This window comes from Nycticebus coucang, chromosome Y, assembly GCF_027406575.1.
Source record: "Nycticebus coucang isolate mNycCou1 chromosome Y, mNycCou1.pri, whole genome shotgun sequence".
In the NCBI taxonomy this organism is placed as follows: Eukaryota; Metazoa; Chordata; class Mammalia; order Primates; family Lorisidae; genus Nycticebus; species Nycticebus coucang.
In genome coordinates this window covers 19415058-19435035 of record NC_069805.1, presented here as the reverse complement: position 1 = coordinate 19435035, position 19978 = coordinate 19415058, and the positions used below count along the sequence as shown (strand labels likewise).

Sequence of the window (19978 nt, the reverse complement as noted above, 5' to 3'; positions counted from 1 at the left end):
GTTGTCTATCAAATCACATTTTACTTCATAAATGCATTAGTGTACACAGTTATTATTTGATAAATAAAACAAAAAGAAAATCATTTGATTATTAAGAGAAGTTAACATAGATCCACAAGAAAGAAAAAGCTGTGATTTAGAAATTAGACCACACTCTTGAATTGTTCTTAAGATACACTATTTAACATTTTTAAAATTTAAATTGATTCTAATATTCTTTGAATGATCATATTACATGAGTTCTAACATAATGATTCCTTTTGTATAATTATATTTAATATTGAATTATATTAACAGCTTACTTTTTTTGTTGTTTTTATTTTTGAGACAGAGTCTTACTCAATAGAGTAACCTTGTGTCACAGCTCACAGCAACCTCAGACTCTTGGGCTTAAGCAATTCTCTTGCTTTAGCTTCCCAAGTAGCTGGGACTACAGGCACCCACCACAATGCCCAGCTATTTTTTTTGTGTGTGTGTTATAATTGTCCTTGTTTGGCAGGCCTGGGCTGGGTTCAAACTCACCAGCCCCAATGTATGTGGCCAGCACCCTAGCTGCTGAGCTATAGGTGCTTTGCCAACTTAGTTGATCTTGATCAACTTGATGATGAACATTTGCAATGTATGCTTTCTCCCCATGTTTAAACTTACTCAGGGCATCACTGACTCAACACATTAAAAAAAATATATACAATAACTATTCATATTATAATTCTTTAAAATGTATCCTTTCAATTTGTTTTAGACTGGAGCATCATCTCAAGGAAAATTAGAGCATATTGTTTCAGCAGGAGCTCAGATGAAATCCTGTATTGCATATCTGGAATCTGAAATCTCTGTAACAGAAACTTCTCGAGAAGAAATCAATGAAACCACATTTCGGAAATACAAGCAACTCTATCTAAAAGAATTGAAAATTAGAAAATTGTCATACAAAAAACTAAGAGAGTAGGTCAAAACACAAAATCATAGAAAATAAATTAAGTTCATTAATTTTCCTCAATGCATAATTTTTTAGGGAGGGAAGCTCATGAAATTATTTGGAAATAAAAACAGGTCTTAGTGAACTTAATTTTGAAATATTCATTCAGAGCAGTTTGTTTTTCTCCCTTTTTATGATTTTATATGAATTTTTTTCATATGAATTATTATGTAGTGAACCTGATCTCTTATTCCTTCAGCTAGATATTTTTGTAGCTTTATAATTTAGACAGTGATATTGTTATAAATTTCTTGCCACATTCCACTAGGTAAAAATATTAATGAGTTTCATTAATCTAATGAAGATTACAACTTAAACCCAAATAGTCAAGTACTACAACTATTCTTTCAGCATCTTCTGGCACCTGGAAAATTAACTTTTCTTGGCTGTGATCTTTGGTCTTGGCACTAGTGGGCACATTGAGAAAAAATTTCTGGTATAGTTTTTCCACTCAACACAAAGGCATATTTGCAAAACTTGCATACTTGATTAACACAGAGATAAAGGAATGGATAATTCACGAAGTTCTTAAAAATAATGCCATGGTCAGCCTGAGGTATGGAAGACACACAAAAAGGTTAGGCCCCACCACTCATGCCTTGGTAACAGTGTTAGCAGCTAATTTCCACCGGTGCTTGCTGAAGTTCTTCTTGATCACCAACTCAGCCATCTCATTCTCACCTAGAAGTTGTTGCTCTGAATTATCTCTCAGTGCCCAATACTTAACTTTCCCCATATAGTGGGTGAAATGTAAAAGGGTGGCAAAAGCAAGTGCTCGAAGAAGTCTTTGAGAGTCTTTGAGGAACTTTTTTTTTTTTTTTTTTTTAATCTTTGTACTGGCTTAAGAGAATAAGTTTTTTTCTAACTTTTTTGTTGTGGAATGTTTAGTATAGTCAAGCAAATTGATATATTCCCTATTGCACATAGTTGCTTTCTAAACATAAGTATTTCTAATGATACCCTCAAGTGTTTATTATAAAGAGAGCCATTACAGAAGGCAGCGAGCGTACCCTGTTGATCTTTGCATCATTGACAGCCATACCTCTCCCCTCTGCACTTGAACTATTTTCTTATTAGAAACTGTTTTCTTATTTAGAATGCTTTTATAACTGCAGTTGCACAGAGTAGGCCTGCCCTGACACATTTTCAGCTACAAAACACTGTTTAAATGGAAATTTTATTTACACTTATGCCAACTTCTTAATATTAAATTGCAAGCCACTTAGGAATGCTTTAGGAAAAATGAAATACTAACCACTCATCTTTTGCAATCTTCATAGAATTCATCAAAATCTAACAGAAGACACTGCTGATTTGCTTGATGAAAAAAAGAGTAACAGATCTTGATGTATCACTCTTGCCATAAGGTCAGTTCTAGATTCACTTGTATTGAAAATATTTAAAAAGTGTAGTTTTCAACAGAAAGTTTATTTGAAGGGAACCTTGGTGATCTTCTGCCTCAAGCCCAGAGATTTCAGATAACAGCCTAGTGAACTACCTAACCAAAGTTAGTTATGTTATCTTTTTTTCTTTTGAGTTTCAAATTTCTGACGTAACTTTTCTTTTTAATTTGTGGAAATGCTGAGTTGTTTAATTAACTTAACATGTTAAGCAAAGATCATAATTATCTACCTTAATTAAGAAAAGAAACAGAAATTTTATTTTAAGTATCTGGTGCTCTCATTTTCAAGAGATACCCATTTGTTACCTTGATGGGATAAATATAACTAAACTGATGCATTTTAAATTTTTTATTTTTTAATTTTTTTATTAAATCATAAAGAGATAGATCTTAACCTGTATGATGTAAGCATTCCAAATTGTGTATGAAATCAGCACACTGTACCCCATAAATGCATTACTGTATGCATTTTACATTTTCTAAAAAGCTACACTTAAGTTACATTTAGGGCATTGAACATTATTGCCTAATAATCGAATGAATACCCATAGGTGCTCTGAGTTACTTTGTAATTGATTTCACTGTGACTGTGTTTCATAACACTTCAAGGTTTCCTGCACCACCTAAAGTGTTCCACCCCCTAATCACAAGGGAATGCTTGCCATCCAAAACTTTAACCACATAGGATGTTTACTACTTATAGGAATCCAACATAGACACTTTTTATGAATTCAATAAGCCTGTAATACAAAGAAATATTAATTTCTGTTTCTAATTAATTTCTTTTTTTTTTTACTTTATTACATAACCATATGTCCTTAATTACCATTGAACTTATGGCAGTTTTGTATCAAGTTTCATAAAATGTATAGATTTCTGGGCAATTGTATTATACTTTTTAAATAGTGAAATCAAGCAACTAATTGAGCTTTTAAAATGAAGTTTATCCATGCCTCTCTATTTGACCATTGCTTGAATGATCCAAGACCAAGATGGCAAAAGTATCAAAGATGTGTAAATAGCAATGACAACCAAAGAGAATCAATTAATTCCTCCTACTCAAAATTTCTTGTAAAGGAACACATGGTTCCCATTTCTCTTGGAGATGTAACAAGAACCTGGTATTACAGCCATTTTATTTTATTCATAGTAAGAATTCATTTCTGCAAATCTCAAAATGGATCCAATGATGACAAGCTGTGTCAATTGTAGAGGCCATAAAGAAAAAGTTACTTCAACTGTCTTGTCCCAATTTAAATTGCTTATCTAATGTTTGGCCATTTTTACTCTGGGGGACATTACAAAGGCCGTTCACAGGAACACATTCCTGTGGGAGTCTGAGGCAGGATGAGCTCCAGAGCCCAAGTAGTTCAAGCTGTGGCGTGCGGTGATCATCCCTGTGTATAGCCACTGCACTCCAACCTGAGCAATATAGCATGGCCCTGTCTCAAAAAGAATTTACAAAAACCATAAAACATTTGTTTGAACAAAAACAAATAGCAACTAATTTTCATGATGATTTTAATACTTAAATGGCAAAATACTAGCTTACAAATTTTTCTTCATTATTTTTCTTACTTAGTGTTTGTTTTTTTTAAAAACAAAACATGAGATGATCAGGGTCTATGTACTTCCGAGTCATGAAATTGAGCTACTGGATATAAAAAGAAAATGAGTGTTAAATACTCTGCAAATATAAAATGTCCTCATTGGCTCTTACCAGGAAAGTCAGATAATGTATCATTTTATAGAATAATGATGAAAGAATGTATAAGTACAGATGCAGTGAAAGGGAAGATTTTGGAGGAAATATTCTCCCATAATTTTTCAGAAGGAAAGGAATGTTTATTTTAAATGTGTATATTCCTTCCATTTTCTCTGAGTTATATTTAAAAATCTGTGTGGTTTTATCAATGTGCAGAAAGTAGCTGAAAAAGAACTCCACATTCAAGAAGGTGACCTAAAGCCCATTCCCGGGCTGAAGCTAATTTCCTTTTTGACTTTAGACAAACTACAATCTCTCTGACCCAGTGTTGCCTCTAATATGAATTTAGGGGGTTGATTACATTAATGTGTTTTATGGGTTTTTGGAATTTTTTACAAATATAAAGTTTCTTTAAAAAATTCATGAAACCGTATTATACCAAACAGAAACACAGTCGTCTGGCTAAAGGAGGCATGCTGCCTCTCTAGGTGTGACTTCCTTGACTCTTAATCCTACAGTGTTCTCTCTGGACACTTAGATTTCCCTGGGACATAGATTGTAAGTTACCAGTTATGAGAGAATCTTCTTAATTAGCTAAAATTTGCTGATACATTTGTGTTCTGTATATAATATTACAATATTCCTATATTTAAGAATGAAAAATTAGAAACAAAGTCGCAAATGTGCTCCTCATATTAATATTGGACTTCAAGCTACCCCTGCCACCTGAAACCTAATCTCCACCTGCAAATAAACAGAAAGAACATGGAGTAGGGGCAGTGCTTTTCCTACAAATAATTGGTGCATTGTACTCCATAGGGAGCTAAGATAGCTTTTGACTTAGTATTATGTATGAAAATATTAGCAGTTCATTAAGCTTTTTTATTTCCTCTGGCAGTCATCAGTTTTTCCTAAGATATTGCTCCACACACTTCACAAACCATTGGTGGTACCTTGTCAGTGATCAATGTCACCGAGATATTTTTCTCCCCCTTTTGCTTTTGTCATCTGTACCAGGCACTGTATTAAATAATTCACTTGGGGACAATGATTCTGCATTTCTATTAAGAGAAGTATGAGGAAAAATACATGACTTAATAGGAACATAAAAATAAAGTGAGAGAGGGCAGCACCTGTGGCTCAGTGAGTAAGGCGCCAGCCCCATATACCGAGGGTGGCGGGTTCAAACCCAGCCCCGGCCAAAGTGCAACAAAAAAATAGCCGGGCGTTGTGGCGGGCACCTGTAGTCCCAGCTGCTCGGGAGGCTGAGGCAAGAGAATCGCGTAAGCCCAAGAGCTAGAGGTTGCTGTGAGTCCTTTGACGTCATGGCACTCTACTGAGGGCAGTACAGTGAGACTCTGTCTCTACAAAAAAATAAATAAATAAATAAATAAAGTGAGAGAGACTTTTTAAAAGTCCTTTAATATTTGACAATTTTCACTTGTGAATGCAGACAAAATAACTACAGCCTCCCATCATCTAGTGCAAGACTGGAGTCATCATAGATCCAGATCTTATTCCATAACGTACATATACCACAATTTGTTAATCTGTTCCTGGGTTAATGGGCATTTGGGTTGCTTCCATGACTTGGCAATTATGAATTGGACTGACAATTTATAATTGAGGTGATGGTTATGTTAATCAGTATGATGTAAGCATTCCATATTTTATATCAAATTAGCACACTGTGCCCCATAAATGTGCATAGTTATGATTTAATAAAAAAATAAATAAAATATGAAAAAAATCAAGATCTTTCTTGAAGCTTTTAGGTGCCCTCCCAGAGATGCTCCTTCCCTTTGGTCTGGGTCTGTCTCTTTCCCTGTGAGCTCTCACATCTGACCTGGTGTCTCTTTCCCAAGAACAGTTGCCCTTGCCATCACTTATGTGGGAAAGTATTCAAAAGCCAATGAGAGGCAGGAAGAGAACTGATTCCAGGGTTGGAATAAGAGCAACTACTTCGACCACGTGCTAAGAGTTAGGAGGAAAGATGACCTCTCCTTAAATATGTTATATAAAAAGTATTCTCCATCTAGAGAAAACACTCCTTTAGCACAGAAGTAAGCAATCTGTTGAGAAGTGTATTTCATTTTTATATGAGTAAAATGTATATAAAACAGTTTGTGAATCAGGCATAAAAGAGTTAAAAAAAATCCACACATAAGTAGCGAATATTTAAAAGAAGAGCTCCCTGGGGAAAGCTAATAAGATTACACTAGTAGTTCCTTAATTCAAGTCATGTAAGGATGTACATTTTACATAGTCTTTATTGATGGTAATGTGAGTATTCATTCTGTAAAAGCTTCTCTTTATATTTGGTATTAAAGTTTTACTTTTATAAGACCTAGTTAGTATGGTTTCATTATGTATTTTATAATCCTGTCAAATATTATCACAGAAATGTTATGGAAAACAATCTATGAAAATATTAGGAAACCATTTTAACTTATGTCGTGTGGGCAAAGTGGCCTGTGATTCCAACACTTTTGGAAGCCAAGGTGGGTTGATCACTTGAGGCCAGGAGTTTGAGTCTAGTTTGCGCAAGATAGTGAGACCCCCAATGCCGCACCCACGGCACCACAGCCGTAGTGAGGCGGCACTGTCCACGTTTTAGAACGCTGGTAAGGAGGCTTGTGCTCCACGGAGCTTCGCCCCCAGCGACCCCTGCACAAACGGCATCAGAAACGGTGCTTTACGTGCCAAGTCACCCGCAGGAGCTTGAACGACCGTGGCAGCCTTTAAAATTTATTACTTTGTTTTTCTTTAGCATAGGTCTGTGTACTCTGACACTAATCACAATGTACTTTCTCAAGGCTGAACCCACCGCACTACAGGATAAGATAAGGCACAAGCCTACTAGACTCAGTGCCGCCTATAAGTCAGGCACTAAAACATTTTAAGTAATAAATACCAATGATTTAGGAGTAAAACAATTTCACAACCATAAGTGGTACTGTTTATTTTAGGTATGCTTTTAACTGCTATCAATTACGAACAGAGACAAAATAATTACATTGTTAAAAATATCTAAAACAATCAGAACTTACCTAAACACAAAACTGCAACCGTAAGGAAAAAATTTGTAACTTTCCCAGTAATTCAGAATGACCCTTGTGTAACCCATGACGCCCCTGCCTGTGAGCAGAAGTGTATAAGTACTTGCTAAGTTTCACAATGAATTTGCAGCTGCATACTTCACCCGTGGTGTGCCAGACTGTCATTCCTGCGCCGACCTCTCAACTTTCCTCGTTCCTTCTCCCTGTTCCCCCTCGGACTGAAGCCCACCGACAGGGTGGTCCGCGGCAGGTGGCGCCTCGAACAGGGACCTGAAGGACAGGTAATCTTCTCTCTCTTTCTTTCTTTTTCAAGGTTGAGGGCGGCTCTTACCAGGGAGCTGCAGTCCCGCCGGTAAAGGCTGACCGGTTAAGTGTAAGCAATCACAGGATCCATGGGGCACGCATTAACTAAGGAAGAAAAAATCTTGAGTACTATGTTGCAGCGTTTGTTGGCAAAGAACGGGTTCAATGTGTCCCTCAAACGGTTGGAGGAGCTTATACATTTTCTTATTAAGCAAGGTACGGAGGAGCCGTACCAAGACTTTATTTCAAGGCTGGAAGAAGCCATTAACAGAATGCTCCCCCCGTCTGAGGGCACATCACTGTTGCTCAAACAGTTAGAAGCATGCATGGATGCCTCACCAGCGATAGTCCAAGGTATGGCCTATGCTGCAGCAATGCAAGGACAGAAATTCAGCGCCTATGTTAAAAATACCTTCAATAAAGGAGGTAAGGAGCCAAGAGCTCCTACTAACACTTGCTACAATTGTGGCAAGCCAGGACACATGCAGAAGGACTGTAAACAGTCCCATGCCAATAAGCCGAGGGGGGAACCACCCGGCTTATGCCCTCGTTGTAAGAAGGGGCGACATTGGAAAAATGAATGTAAATCAAAATTTCATAAGGATGGAACCCCCTTGAATGACAAGGGTGACACTGATCCTGAGGATCAGGAAGTACGGAAATCAAAAAACTAGTAAAGGGGCATTCTCCCAGCCCGGACCCCAAGGGAGATCATGCTGCGGTGCAGGATGTGCAGCACTCATCTACTTTAAATCCTCAAGCCCCTGAATTTACTATTCATGACCTTTCACGGGGCACTCCTGGGAGCGCAGGTTTAGATCTTGCAAGTGAAAAGGATGTATTATTATCCAAATGGGACGGTGTTACTTTAATCCCCACTGCAGTAAAAGGGCAACTTTTGCCGGGGACAGTTGGAATTATTATTGGGAGAAGTTCAAATTATACTAGACATTTTGAAGTTATTCCAGGAGTAATTGATTCAGATACTCAAAGTACAATTAAAATAATGGTTAGAGCTTTAGTAGAAACAACGCAAATTCACAAAGGACAAAGAATAGCTCAATTATTATTATTACCATATGTCCCTTTACCTGCACCATATTTAAAGACAGCTAGGGGACAAGGTCAGTTTGGCTCCACTGATTATGTAGCTTTGATGCATGATTTAAATGACAGGCCATTCCAAGAAATAAAATTAAATGGCAAAGCATTTAAAGGGTTAATGGATACAGGAGCTGACAAAACCTGTATTGCAGCTTCTGAATGGCCTCAATCCTGGCCGGTTCAACAAACCGCTTCTTCTTTGATCGGGCTTGGTTTAGCCGCAGGAGTTATGCAAAGTACAGCTTATCTCTCTTGGGAGTTTGAAGGAAAAACAGGTTTTGTTCAACCATATGTGCTGCCCTCTTTACCATTCACTCTATGGGGCAAAAACCTCCTGCACATTATAGATTTAAAATTAGTCACTGCTGATCATTTAAATGACCAGCATTTTATATAAGGGCCACTGCAGAAAATCATGCAGTTAAAATAACTTGGTTAACAAATAAAAGACCAGATGTCCTCATAACTTTGGGAAGAGGGTATGCTTGTGTTTTTCCACAGGATGCGGAATCACCCATCTAGATTCCAAACCGACTGGTCAAGCCAGCTCCTCCGGAAAAAACAATGCAGAAGGAAACACCAGCGGCTGCTGCAAGATCTCACCCGCCGCTTGGAGAAAATGAAAGTACACTCGCCGATAACAAACAAAACCACCAGGCGCATTTCCACTGACTCCAAAACGGCTGAAAAGGCCCAGCGGGGAAGGAAGCTGGGGGCCCCCCTGCCCTTCGTGGGGCGGGCCTGCCTCCCAAGTGTTACAGCCCCCAGACAGCAGCACTGGCGCAATCCCAAGGGTGAGGTTTAGAACCTTTATTATTGGCCCTTTGCCACTAGTAATTTGTATAAATAAGAAAAATATTTTTACAAACTAAATCTTTGTCAACAGATAAGATTCTTACCTTTTAAACCTTCTAATTATCAGTTTAGCTGAGTGAATAAGTGACTTCATGGTAAACTGGAATCCTGTTTGGTGGAAAGTGAGTTTTTGAGAGTAAGAGAAATTAAACAGAAAGGAGAATGGCATTGTGTAAAGAAAAAATCTTGTGTGATAAATTTTGTCCTGAAACAGAATAGTTGTGTAAGAAAGTAAAAGGCAGGGCAAAAGTTCAAGAAAGTTTAGAATGTTTGTAGATGGTCTGTGCAGGTTAAATGAAACTCATAAAAGAGAATTTGTGAAAGAATTTACATGTGATCCAGTTGACTATGTATTTCCTTTAAAATCTTTTAACTTGTAAAAATAACTAATTGTATTGCGTCCTTTGATATGCGGCATGATAAGCAACTAAATGTTATGTTAATTGTAAAAAGACCTTCTTATGTAATGTTACCTGTAAATCTACAAGATGATCCATGGTATGATAATGCAGCGTTGCAAGTTTTAGAAACGCTTAATGAATTAATTAAGCCTAAAAGATTTGTAACAGCATTAATTTTAGGTATTTTAGCTTTAATTTCTATAGTCACTACCTTTGCTGTAGCCACTACAGCCTTAGTACAACAAGTACATACAGCACACTTTGTCAACACTTTAAGCAATAACATAACATTAACCTTACTTACACAAGCCAGTATTGATAATAAATTGGAAGCCAAACTCAATATGTTAGAAGAAGTAGTTTTAGCATTAGGACAGGATATTAAAAATATACAACAAAAATTACAAACCAGATGCCATTCTGCTTTCCAAGCTATTTGCATTACACCATTACCTTACAATATATCCGAGCCTTGGAATAAAGTGCAAGCTCATTTACAAGGAGCATGGAAAGATAATGATATAACACATGATTTGAGCCTTCTTTGACAAGACATCACAGCTATGAGTCGAGCCCATTTGCCAACAACTTCCCTTCAAACACTAGCTGAATCACTAAGTAATAGCTTTAAGGCACTCAGTCCTCTTGATTGGATCCAATACTTTGTGTTTATAATAATAATAGGATGTCTACTACTTCTCACTGTTCTACTATTACCTTGTCTCATCCGTTGTCTTTTTACATCTATAACTTCCATTCGCCAGGAGGTCTTCGAGCTGCGGTTTAATAATAGAAAAGGGGGAAATGCCGCACCCACGGCACCACAGCCGTAGTGAGGCGGTGCTGTCCACGTTTTAGAACGCTGGTAAGGAGGCTTGTGCTCCACGGAGCTTCGCCCCCAGCGACCCCTGCACAAACGGCATCAGAAACGGTGCTTTACGTGCCAAGTCACCCGCAGGAGCTTGAACGACCGTGGCAGCCTTTAAAATTTATTACTTTGTTTTTCTTTAGCATAGGTCTGTGTACTCTGACACTAATCACAATGTACTTTCTCAAGGCTGAACCCACCGCACTACAGGATAAGATAAGGCACAAGCCTGCTAGACTCAGTGCCGCCTATAAGTCAGGCACTAAAACATTTTAAGTAATAAATACCAATGATTTAGGAGTAAAACAATTTCACAACCATAAGTGGTACTGTTTATTTTAGGTATGCTTTTAACTGCTATCAATTACGAACAGAGACAAAATAATTACATTGTTAAAAATATCTAAAACAATCAGAACTTACCTAAACACAAAACTGCAACCGTAAGGAAAAAATTTGTAACTTTCCCAGTAATTCAGAATGACCCTTGTGTAACCCATGACGCCCCTGCCTGTGAGCAGAAGTGTATAAGTACTTGCTAAGTTTCACAATGAATTTGCAGCTGCATACTTCACCCGTGGTGTGCCAGACTGTCATTCCTGCGCCGACCTCTCAACTTTCCTCGTTCCTTCTCCCTGCTCCCCCTCGGACTGAAGCCCACCGACAGGGTGGTCCGCGGCACCCCAATCTCTACGAAATGTTTTATAACATTTCAAAAAAATTGACTTTATATCTATAATTTATAAATCCCTTGGATATTATATTATCAACACAAAACATTAACTATATTCAGTAGAGTATTTGAGATCCTATTTTTGGCACTTAGTAAGAGAACACATTTTATACAAGAGTTAAATAAGAATACTCAAGATGGAGACACTTGCAATATAGTTTGTTTCACACATTTAATAATTTACCTAACAACTGTAATTAATCTAATATTAAAAAAAGGTAGTTATTTCTGATCTGAAAAAAACCAAAGTTATGATTAACAAGTTATTTATACTTTTGCATCTAATCCTGTTACACAAAGTCTTGAATCAAAGAAACTAAGTTTGAAAATGAGCTTTAAACTGTATTTATTCTTTTCTTCAAGCAAATTTTCTGAAGTGTTTGTATCTGTATGAATAAGGAAAGGTTAATAACAGCACAGATGGCATAATATTTACACTTAATCTTTTGTCAGTAGAATTTGGATAGGACATTACGACAATGCCACTTCATGTATATGTTTAAGATTCTGAGATGAAAAGTTATTAGCTTTGAACATACCTAAAAATTCTAATTTTCTAAAACTGGAGAGTGCAAAGATCATTTTTAAGAGAAAATCAACTAAAGTGAAAAAACTGATTAAACTTTTATAAATAACAGAGTTTTGCTCAGAATTAACAAAAAAAAATACATAGATTACAAAGTATGACTTGAGTTGTTTGACCTTTATATTAATAAATAGAAAAATCAGGGCTCTGAAATGATGTATATTCAATAGTAAACCTATGGTAACTGTATTTTATCAGATTATTATAAATAGCATTACATTTTGATGTTCTCTAGTACCTAAAACAGTTTGTAAACTTAAAATAAGCTGGAATTTACTTTCACTCATGTGATTATTCTTTTATTTAAAAATGCTCGTCAGATCTAGTTTCGAAATTTTTTGTTTAAAGGACGCATTTTATAAGAAATATGTCATTCCCTAGCCGGGCATTGTGGCGGGTGCCTGTAGTCCCAGCTACTCGGGACGCTGAGGCAAGAGAATCGCTTGGGCCCAGGAGTTGGAGGTTGCTGTGAGCTGTGTGAGGCCACGGCACTCTACCGAGGGCCATAAAGTGAGACTCTGTCTCTAAAAAAAAAAAAAAAAAAAGAAATGTGTCATTCCCATGATAATGTCTCTTGTTTAAATTTAACATTATAAATAATATTTGTCTTATTTCAGATCTAGGATTTGTTGCCAAAATTTATGAATTAAGTTAAGATTAATTATTGATTTCTGAAATGAACTTGATAGAGCAAGTGGCACCACTCTTTATTGTGTGGTCAAAGGATACTACATTACATTTTTTTTTTTCTCACACAAATCTACTGAAAACTGTGAACACATAGACACTCATCGTGAAGAGTGTACACATGCTTCGTTTAATTCATGTTTCACAGCTTTAAACATCTCGGGAGGGAAGGCTATCCATCTTTTTCTCTGGCTCTACACTTCCTTCACTTTTGCCATTTCTGAGGGATTCTCAGCACACTGAAGCTATTCCTGGAAAGCAAAGGACTCACCAACTTCTCAGGTTTACCTAGTGATTTAAGGCCAAAGTCCCCAGACACATGTAGTAACACTTAGTCAAGCCATTATAGCTCATTAGCAGTCACTTGACAGGTGACGTTTTCAATGTCTGGTCATTTACTTGTCATTAGTTTTCTTTTGCCCTTAGGAAAAGTACCAAATTCCTTAGCATGGGAATAAAAATACTTAAATCAATTTGGTTTATGTGAAGTTATTCAGCTTTATCTCTTAGGACTTACTGTGCTCTGCCCCTGTGTTCTAGCAACTGGCTCAACTAAACCACTTAGGATTCCCCATGTTCTTTCCCCACCCCATCAGCTGCGTGCGTTAGCTTCTTCCTCTCCCTTGTCCTTCAGGCAACCTACATATTGTCTCCACCAAAAAGCCTGTGATGCTGACACAAAACTAGGATGGCTTCTGTGTGCATGTTTCAGTACTGTCCTGATTTGTGCCTGTCATGGTGTCTGTGACTCTGGAAATGGCCTAGCTCTTTTTTCAGGTTATTGTAGACATTTGTTGAGGGATGGACTATATTATGTCTTGTAATTTCAATGCTTGCCACAGTACCTTAGCATAGGACTGTAGAATAGATGAATGAAGAATGAGAAAAGGAGAAACTGATAATTTAACCACAGTGATAATCAATTTATAATTAATATGTAGCATTAGGCATATTATTCTTAATAATTTTTCATTACTAACATAACTGTGCAGATACAGTTTTAATCCTCTGTAATATTGGATAACTTCTTAATTCTTCTTTACTGACTTATACTCAGTTAATTATGAAATCTTTTAGTCAAAAATTCTTTTTTATTTCCTAGCTGCTTCTGAATATGCATCTGGATTCGACATATCTTCTCCTTTAATCATATGATGTGTTAAATGTAAACCAAGTTCTAGTTGGAAAAGCACATGAGAATATATACAAATTTTACAGAAAAAAGTTCCATAATCAGAAAGATAATAAAATGTTCTTACTGGGCTGTTTAAATGGTGTACTGTTTTTCATTCAATGTATCACATGGGAGAATCTTCGCGAAAAGAAAATAATTTATACCATATCTTTATAATAAAAATTTATTTATGTTTTAAATAATGTTTCTTGGCCTATTGACTATTCAGTGAATTTTGCAGTTGAAGCCAGTATTATTGCTGCGTTTCCATATACAAACTGCCCTCATGCCAGCTGCTTAGCAACCAAACCACCAAGTTGTCATTGATATTTCAGTGGAGTTGAGAGTTAGGTTATTTGTATTTTATAGCTAGTATAATAATATGTAGTCATAGATTCAAATTTATTTTTTTTAATTCTTTATTAAATCATAACTGTCTACATTAATGCATTTACAGGGTACAATGTGCTGATTTGATATACAATTTGGAATGCTTACATCTAACTGATTAACATAACCGTCTCCTTGCTTACTTATTTGTTGTGGCAAAAACATTCATACTCTATTCTTAATAGTATAGAAATGTATCATTGCTTTATGCACATTAGATTGGATCCCCCCAAAACCCTTCTTCCTCCCAGCCTCCTCACCCCTCCCCTCTCTTTCCTCTTCCCTCCCTTTTCGGGACTATAGTTATGTTTTACCAATCCTACATGTTGGAGCCCAAGATCCCGTGTCTTCATCCCAACCTAGGGCCTCATAGGAGCCAGGACCCTAGGTCTCCGGCCAGCCCACTTAAGTGTCTGGATGTGGGTTGCTGTGCCAGTTTACTCAGGGTAGGTCTTGTTCAGGTCTCGAGTGCCAAAGCACTTAGAAGTCACAGTCAATATGAGCAGAAGTGAGCATCTCAGCAGCAGACTTAGTAGGAGAGCACCGATCAGCCATCCTCTGAGCAAGAATAGGAGCCAAAGGACGAGCCCTTGCTAACTTCTCCTGAAGCTATTTATAGAAGTAATCCTATGGTCACCTATGCACATCTAACCAATGATGAGCATTCTTTCATGCTCTCGTGCATCTCACTAATGAGACCCAATGATGTTAAATCCTTCCCCAATCTCTTATTGCCAAAGTATTTCTCACAGGTGCCTTCTATACCTATGAATGTGTAGGTTATTATATACTGATTTCATAGTAATATTGAATACATTGGATACCTTTTTTCCATTCTTGAGATACTTTACTAAGATGAGTATGTTCCAGCTCCATCAGGTAAACATAAAACATGTGATGCCTCCATCTTGTTATGGCTGCATGGTATTCCATGGCCAAATGTTTATTGCAGCCCAATTCATAATTGCCAAGTCAAGGGAGTAACCAAGTGCCCATGATAGATTCAAATTTAAACAGACATTATTTTGGTTTACCAGTACTGTGGCCATTGTCTATGTTTTGATTTATTACAATCATTACAGTATCATCAAACAAATATTTTTTTTTATTTTATGCACTGACTTATATAGCTCTTCCTACTGGAAGAGCTGGAAAAGAATGTTAGTAGGATTATTACCTCATTTCACAATTTATGTTTATGAATAGATTTTTGATATCTGAAGTCCTTTATGAAACAGTATTAATTATGAGATATATAGCATGAAGGAAGAAATAATAATGTATCATGAGCAGGGTTTGGATGATAACCCTTTGACGCCGAGGTTCCAAATGGAGAAAATAATTCCAGTGGTATCAGTTGAGAAACTATGACTGGTATGTATGCATTTTCTTATTAATCCTTGTAATAACCTGGTCAGTTATGAATTAGATATCCATTTAACATGTTATGTCAATAATATTCAGAAGGTGTATTTAACAAAGTGTCATGTTAGACAATAACAGACCTAGAATATAAACTTAGCTCTATCATCCCAAAATTTCAGATCCATACTCACACATCTTAGGGGACAGATACTGAGTAGATGTATGACCTGAATGTGTCCCTTCTGAAATGAACCATCAGAGACCCTGTCTCATCACTACATCCTCACATGGTCACTCCTCATGCCCATGTGCCCCCGCCAGAGTAGTGTCTCCACCACTCTCACATTACCCCCAGCTCTGCTCAGGTTCACATGCATCTGACATACACGTAGAAGAACAAAATTATCATGCCTCTCCAATTTTCACCATTTCCAGTGATCAGGATTCCAGTCCCAACTGACTCCAAATGTTACCCTTCCCATGGCTGTGTCACAGGACATCATTAGAATGTCAGCCAGTTTGGGCGGCACATGTGGCTCAGTGAGTAGGGCGCCAGCCCCATATGCCAAGGGTGGTGGGTTCAAAAACAGCCCCGGCCGAACTGCAACAAAAAAATAGCCGGGCGTTGTGGAGGGCGCCTGTAGTCCCAGCTGCTCGGGAGGCTGAGGCAAGAGAATCACATAAGCTCAAGAGCTGGAGGTTGCTGTGAGCCTTGTGACACCACGGCACTCTACCGAGGGCAGTAAAGTGAGACTCGGTCTGTACAAAAAAAAAAAAAAAAAAGTCAACCAGTTTTAGTTATAGCATCACAAGTCACCCAATGACCTTTAAATTTATTTGGTGTCCTAACATGTCTTGTTATCTTCATAAAAATTTCAGATGTTGCCCCAAGACTTTTGAATCTTGTAAATTCTCACATTCCCCATGAATTTTTTCAAATGGATTCACCTCTTACTACCCTGGTGATTTAAAGAAATGCTTCAAGTTACTGTCACAAAGTCAACAATTATCATTGGATTAAATCCCACGAGGGACAAATCTGTTTAAGTTGAAAACTTGTCTCCTTGATTTTGTCCAACTATATTCCCCTCTTTCCTGCTCTGTAGGAAAATATTACTGATTGTGTCATCTTTCCTAGCCCCTCACTGCTACTTTCCCATCCAATCCCTTTAACTTGATGTCTTTATTTTTAAAATGAAACCTCCCTGCGGTGCATCTTACAAGGGTATATGTGAAACTTAGTAAATGTGGCATGTAAATGTCTTAGCACAATAACTAAGAAAATGCCAGGAAGGCTATGTTAACCACTGTGATGAAAAAATGTCAAACGGTCTATGAAACAAGTGTATGGTGCCCCATGATCACATTAATGTACACAGCTATGATTTAATAAAAAAATAAAAACAAAAAAATAAAATGAAATGAAACCTCCCCTAAGATGGCTTTCCTGTAGTTCCTGCCCTGTGTCTTTTTTTTTGTTGTTGTTGTTTGTTTCCTTTTCATAATGAATGCAAATGAACAATACACATTTAGTTACATTCTCCTCACTCCTCCACACCTTGGAGTTACTAAGATCTCCAGGATAGCATCTGGCAGGAGGCTGAGCCAGAGTTGACTCCTGGTGGCTGTGTGGTGTATCTGACTCTCACCCAAGGAGATTCTGTGGGTGATGGTGACCCCCTAGTCAGCTCCTGCACAGTCTCCTGCCTGGAGCTGTGCAAGCACGATGACCTGCAGCTGGTCCAGGAGGCATGACAGTGATGGCTCTGTCTGCCGGTATTTCTCCTTCTTCCTTCTTTCTTCTTCTTCTTCCCTTTTTTTTCTTTTTCATTCCTGCTCCTTCTGCACATGTTACCCTTTGCTCTGCAGATCACAGACAGACTTGAGTCTGTACTGATCTCCAACCCAGAATGAAGCAAGATAAGACTTTGAGGGCTCAGGAAGAGCATTAGGGCTGAAGAGCAACACCCAGCACCCCTACCTGCCAGCCATGACTGGGCATGAGCATGATGGGCCACCAGGGCCCTAACCCCAACTGCCCATTCACACCTAGGACCAGCTACCCCTATGGCCACTTCTTCTCGCAGAAAAATGTGATGGGACTTCCCAGGTGAGATCAGAGAGGTGGTCTCATTTGTCCTGGCCTGCCCTGGGCCATCCTGTGTTATCTTGGGCCCTTCCTGCCAAAATACCTGAGATGTCAGGGTTAAGAGCTGAGCCACAACCTTCAGTGTTAGAAAAGACTCCCATCAGGGCTTCCTGAGCCCAGGGCTTTGGGCAGTCAGGAAAGAGCAGTAACATCCCTTGGACAACTCCTGCCAAAGGAGCTGGGAGGGAGCTGTCTCTGGAATGTGAGTTTCTGGTTCCCAGGGTTGCAGGTTCTGCTGGGGTCTATTGCCTAGGAAGTGACGTCACCTCTAGGGGTCCATTTCCTGGGCTTCCTTTTCAGAAAATCCTTCCAAAAGGTTTCTGGGCTGCTGATTGGTCAGCCTCCACCCCTATGATGAGGCATAGCTCCCCCACAGTGCCTGGGACAGGCCTGTGCAAAGCCAGGGTCCAGCTTAAGGAGACAGAGCTTGGTGAGTCAACCCAATTTCTTCTTCTATCCAGTTGTACAGACCTTAGTTGGCCTCTCAGGGCCTTCCCAATCTCCCTTTTAGCACAATGGGAATTTTAATTCTAAAATGTGTTATTTCTTTTTTCAGTTTTAAGATAGAATTTATTAGATAGAAAGGAATACAGAGTACATTGGATACCTTTTCTTCCATTCTTGAGATGCTTTACTAAGAAGAATATGTTCCAGCTCCATCCATATAAACATGAAAGAGGTAAAGTCTCCATCTTTCTTTAAAGCTGCATAATATTCCATGGTGTACATATACCACAATTTATTGATCCATTCGTAGATCGATGGGAACTTGGGCTTTTTCCATGACTTAACAATTGTGAATTGGGCTGCAGTAAACATTCTGGTACAAATATCTTTGTTATGATGTGATTTTTGGTCTTCTGGATATATACCTAGTAGATGAATTATAGGATTGAATGGCAGATCTATTTTTAGATCTCTAAGTGTTCTCCAAACATCTTTCCAAAAGGAATGTATTAATTTGCATTCCTACCAGCAGTGTAGAAGTGTTCCCTTTTCTCCACATCCACACCAACATCTATGTTAACCAGTGTGATGAAAATGAGTCAAACTGTTTATAAAACCAGTGTATGGTGCCCCATGATTGTATTACTGTACACAGCTATGATCTAATACTAATAAAAAAAAATGAAGGAATACAAAGCACTGGAGCTTCCAGCAGAGGGGGAGGAAACAAGTTTGCAATGTGTTATTTTTAAACAAAATAATCTTAAAAACAATACATATTTGAGATTTATTAGTTAATTTTAAATTAAAGTGTCCAGATCTTGTTGAAAGAACAATTATATCTGAATCAAGGTTCATGTTTTTTTAATAATTGCGTTTTGTATTCTCCCTTTCTTTCCTCATTTTAGAATGAAATTTCTCATTTAAATCTGAAAATTATCTTAGTAGTCTTCATGTTATTAGAAGAGTATTACTATAGTACTTATTTACTGTATTTTAGATTTTCTGGTGGTCTTAAAGTTTTCTTTTTGCTTTTGCTGGTTTCAAGGGGCAGTTAAACATGAAAACATTGAGCTTTCTAGATAGGTCTAGAAGAGTAAATAAGTAAAGTGATTATGGAACATGAGACACGAAGGCTAACACAATTCTATTTTTGTGTGTTGAATGCCTGGTACATAGTACTAATTCTCTTCCCTTCAAAATATAAATACTACGGTGCTAGAATTTATCTATGTCCACCAATTTTAAATGGGCCTGTTCCATTAATAATTTTAAACTACCTATGAGTGTTTGTAGGACTCACTCAAATACATGTTTGTTTATATATACTGTATTCTAGCCAGAATAATTTTAGATCTGATCAGGTAGTACCTATAATAAGAAAAAAAGGTGCTTAAAGCATTCTCATTCATTTTAAAATCTAAAATTATTAAATTATAATGAGATCCACATGGAGCGAAATATCAAATTATCATTAGATTATAACTAAAATTCAGATTAATACTGAATTAGTAGAATTTTACAGTAATATAAAAAGCAGATTGTCTTGTATCCATTGCTGACAGTAGACACTTAAATACTTATATCAGTTTTCCCTAGTATGTATGTGCATGTATAGGGAAAAATATGTAAGTATATATATGTGTGTGTGTGTATATATCCACACACATACACACTTTTTTTCTTCACTCAGAGCATTTATTGAACACTCTGGCAAAGACGCTGTGGTAGATAATGGAGTTACAGAGACGAATCAAGCACAGGCCTGGCC

The 19978-nt window shown here is 37.5% G+C and overlaps 1 protein-coding gene across 1 annotated transcript in view; it reads left to right on the top strand.

The window, feature by feature from the left end:
* Positions 1-13974, top strand: part of LOC128579025 (ankyrin repeat domain-containing protein 26-like) — a 46072-nt gene extending 32098 nt beyond the window's left edge. Inside the window, exons 12-14 of the mRNA XM_053581331.1 lie at positions 743-945; positions 2260-2346; positions 13785-13974. Of these exons, the coding sequence (XP_053437306.1) occupies positions 743-945; positions 2260-2326 (270 nt within the window). The 3' untranslated portion in view covers positions 2327-2346; positions 13785-13974. The remainder of the gene's footprint in view (positions 1-742; positions 946-2259; positions 2347-13784) is intronic.
* Positions 13975-19978: the final 6004 nt, after the last annotated feature.